General features: G+C 37.7%; 1 protein-coding gene across 1 annotated transcript; it reads left to right on the top strand.

The window, feature by feature from the left end:
• Window positions 1–1864: 1864 nt before the first annotated feature.
• Window positions 1865–3043, top strand: LOC111908328 (uncharacterized mitochondrial protein AtMg00810-like). Its single transcript, XM_023904157.1, has 2 exons — window positions 1865–2312; window positions 3009–3043. The coding sequence occupies exons 1-2, from the start codon at window positions 1865–1867 to the stop codon at window positions 3041–3043; spliced, it is 483 nt and encodes a 160-aa protein (XP_023759925.1).
• Window positions 3044–3668: the final 625 nt, after the last annotated feature.

The following is a 3668-nucleotide window of genomic DNA, read 5'->3' as shown; positions in this document are numbered from 1 at the left end:
CACAACAAAACGGGATTGTTGAAAGACAAAACCGTTCGTTGTGTGAGGCAGCAAGGACTATGCTTCCGTTCGCATCACCGCCTCTTTACTTTTGGGCTGATGTTGTTGCCACTGCCTGCTTTACTCAAAACGGATCGCTTTTTAATAAAAGATTTCCTGTTACTCCCTATGAAATAATCAATAAACGAAAACCTAACGTCAAGTTCTTTCATGTTTTTGGTTCCAGGTATTTCATTTTTAATTCAAAGGAACAACAAAACAAGTTTGATGAGAAGGATGACGAAGGAATTTTTCTGTGATATTTGCTGACGTCGAAAGCATATAGGGTTCTAAACAAATGATTCGAAAGGATTGAAGAAACCTATTATGTCGCATTCAATGACAATTATTTAAAGAAAACTCAAGCGAATGATCATCAAGCGAAAGAGATCTTTCGTCAAACGAACCAAGTGACTATTCCCTTGGCTAATCTTTATGAAGAATTCATGCTTCTATTCGACGAACTTGAGAAGGCTATCTATTCTGAAGCAAATGTAGCTGATAACAAAGAAGATGAACCGAAGAAGATAATTGATGAAGCCACGAAAATCATGGATAATCAGCCACCAACCTCGAATGTGCCTCAAGGCACGAGTACTCCAGTCCAGGGGGAGGGTTTTGATTCCAATACATCTCCTCAAGGGGAGAAACCAACTCCGCAAGAAATGAACATTCCATCACAAGGTGATGAAGATACTTCAATTCCTAACGAAGAAGATCATTCATCATTTGAGGGGGAGAATAAGGATGCGAATGACGCTTCAGATGCTTAATCAGAGTTCGAAGAAGTAAACGCGGAATTGGATCCTTCTTATGATCCAAACTATCCACCACTAGTCAAATGGACTAGAGATCACCCCAAAACCCAAGTCATTGGTGAATCCTCTACATGTGTTCTCACGAGATCTCAAATAAAAGTGAAACGAACTGCCCCAAGTCGTTGGTGAATCCTTTGCAGGTTTTCTCACGAGATCTCAAATATAAGGGAAACGAATTGCTTTATTTTCTAAATTAGAATTTTGCTTGTTCAATTCCTTTGTGTCCAAGATAGAACCCAAAACCGTCAACACCGCTCTTGATCACTCCGATTAGGTGCAAGTGATGCAAGACGAACTCAATGAGTTCGAACGAAAAAAGTTTGGAGGTTAATTCCTACTCCACCTGAAGCATCAGTTGTTGGTTTGAAATGGGTTTTTCGTAATAAGTTGTATAAAGAAGGGAACGTAGTAAGGATCAAGGAGAAACTCATTGTTAAGGGTTACTGTCAGGAAGAGGGAATTGACTACGAAGAAACCTTCACTCCTGTTGCAAGGTTGGAATCAGTTTGAATATTCTTAGCATACGCAGCTCATAAGAACTTTGAAGTGTTTCAAGTGGGTGTTAAATGCGCGTTCCTAAATGGAGAATTAGAATAAATAGTATATGTTGAACAACCACCTAGGTTCGTTAATGAGAAGTATCCCAATCACTGCTACATTTTGGATAAAGCAGTTTACGGACTGAAGCAAGCTCCAAGAGCCTGGTATGAAAGTCTTACCTGTTTCCTTAAAATGTCTAAATTTAAACAAGGTTCGGTTGACCCAACCTTCTTTCGTAAGAAAGAGGGTGAGCATTTGATGATCGTCCAAATTTATGTTGATGACATCATTTCGAATCTACTAATCCCTGCCTCACAACAAAATTCCAAACGTTGATGGAAACTAAGTTTGAGATGAGCTCAATGGGTCCTTTTAACTTTTTCCTTGGATTGAATATAAGACAGGGATCAGAAGGTATTTTCATTAACCAGGAACCATATACGAAAACTTTGCTCTCTAAATTTGGCATGATAGGAGACTCAAAAGTGAAGGTTCTAATGGCATTCAGAACAAAACTTACACCATCTCTGGAAAAACCAGTTGCGGATATGAGCCTTTATCGTCAGATGATTGGTTCTTTAATGTATCGAACAGCTAGTAAATTATACATTATGTTTTCCGTTTGTTATTGTGCAAGGTTCCAAGCAAAACCTCGCGAACCTCACATGGTGGCAGTGAAGAATATTTTCAGATACCTGAAACGAACTTCGTCTCTAGGCAAATGGTATCCTACGAACTCAGGCTTCTTCGTTCAAGCGTTTTCGGATGATGATCTTGGTGGGTGCGGCTTAGATAGAAAAAGCACGACTGGTGGATGCCAATTTCATGGTGGCAAGTTAGTTAGTTGGCAATTCAAAAAGCAAACATGTGTTTCGTTGTCGACAGCCGAAGCTGAGTATATCGCTGCTGCATCCTGTACCTCTCAATTCATATGGATTCATAGTCAATTGCGAGATTATGGCCTGAATATGAAGCGAATCCCACTTTACTGTGACTCTGAAGGCGCAATTCGCATCTGTCACAACCCAGTGCAACACTCTAAGACAAAACATATAGCAATGAGGTATCATTTCATCAAGGATCATGTAGAGGATGACAATGTTGAGATCCATTTCGTTCGATCAACAGATCAATTAGCAGACATATTCACAAAAAGCCTTACCTGAAGCATCATTTATTAGAATACTCCAAGGCCTAGGAATGATGGAAGTTGAATCGGTTCAAAAACCACCTTCGTGGTAGCCCGTTCACTTTTGGGTTACTTGTTCGGTTTCGTTTTTATATTTTGACAAGCGAAATGGACCGAACGCTCGTTCTATTTCGTTTCCGATTTTTTAAGGACACGAACTAAGACGAACGTTAGCCCCATTTCGTGTGTAAATTTTTTTAAAGAGAACTCTCATGGGCTATTCCTTGTATATTATGCTATTTATTATTATTTTTTTTAAGTTTTTAAAAATACAAAAATATTTAATATGTTTATGTTTTTCTCTTTTAAATTTAAAATAAAAAAACATTTTACTTTGTTTTGTTTCTTTCTTTTTCCGAAATTATTAAAATAAAAAAATATTTTCTTTTTTTTGTTTTATTTTTTTTGAAGTATCATTGCAGGTTATATTGATACAATGAATGACTGGGACAGGTAGAATTTCCATATCTTTGTACTAGCTAGGTGTCCCTAGAAGCATGCTGTTGTATGTTGTCCTAAGCCTCAAAAGACTTCATGTGAAGCCTTAATGAATCGAATCTACCATTCGGTTTTTCCCAACTAGGTTGTTACATTCACAGAAGTCACGAGCTACCTTACTCATCTCATATTTAGTTAAGAGTTATCTACTTGGTCACATACTCATAGCAGAGGTACATCTACTTCTTTGGAGCCACCTTCTCTTTTCTCCATTTTCCTTAACACACATATATGTAACCCTTGAGACTCTCAGCTATACCATTGGGTTTTATGGTTATGAAACATCTGAGTTCATGATCTTAGCTTTGTTCACCACGAACTAAGTGAAACCCAACATTCAACACCCTTAAATGTATTAACGAAGAATCATTGAAAGGTCTGGATTTTAAATCAATGGACTATACCTCAAAATCTCTTTTTCTTTTTGCGTGATTTTTATGAATTTTTCTACAACCAAGACTTTTCTACCCATAAGATCCAGTTTTATTTTTTTTAGATTTCCAACTTTCGCTCAGTCTCTTAAATAATTCCATGCCTACTCTTTCAACTGACTACACTCGTCACACGAGTACTTCATCCAACAC

This window comes from Lactuca sativa, chromosome 8, assembly GCF_002870075.4.
Source record: "Lactuca sativa cultivar Salinas chromosome 8, Lsat_Salinas_v11, whole genome shotgun sequence".
In the NCBI taxonomy this organism is placed as follows: domain Eukaryota; kingdom Viridiplantae; phylum Streptophyta; class Magnoliopsida; order Asterales; family Asteraceae; genus Lactuca; species Lactuca sativa.
The sequence above is the reverse complement of the archived record's forward strand: the minus strand, read 5'-3'. Positions and strand labels throughout refer to the sequence as shown.

Bases quoted from the DNA above. Each gene is read 5' to 3' on its own strand.
- LOC111908328 (XM_023904157.1), top strand. From the start codon at position 1,865: ATGATAGGAGACTCAAAAGTGAAGGTTCTAATGGCATTCAGAACAAAA. The intron at 2,313-3,008 runs GTACCTCTCAAT...GTATCATTGCAG, and splicing joins GTATATCGCTGCTGCATCCT to GTTATATTGATACAATGAAT.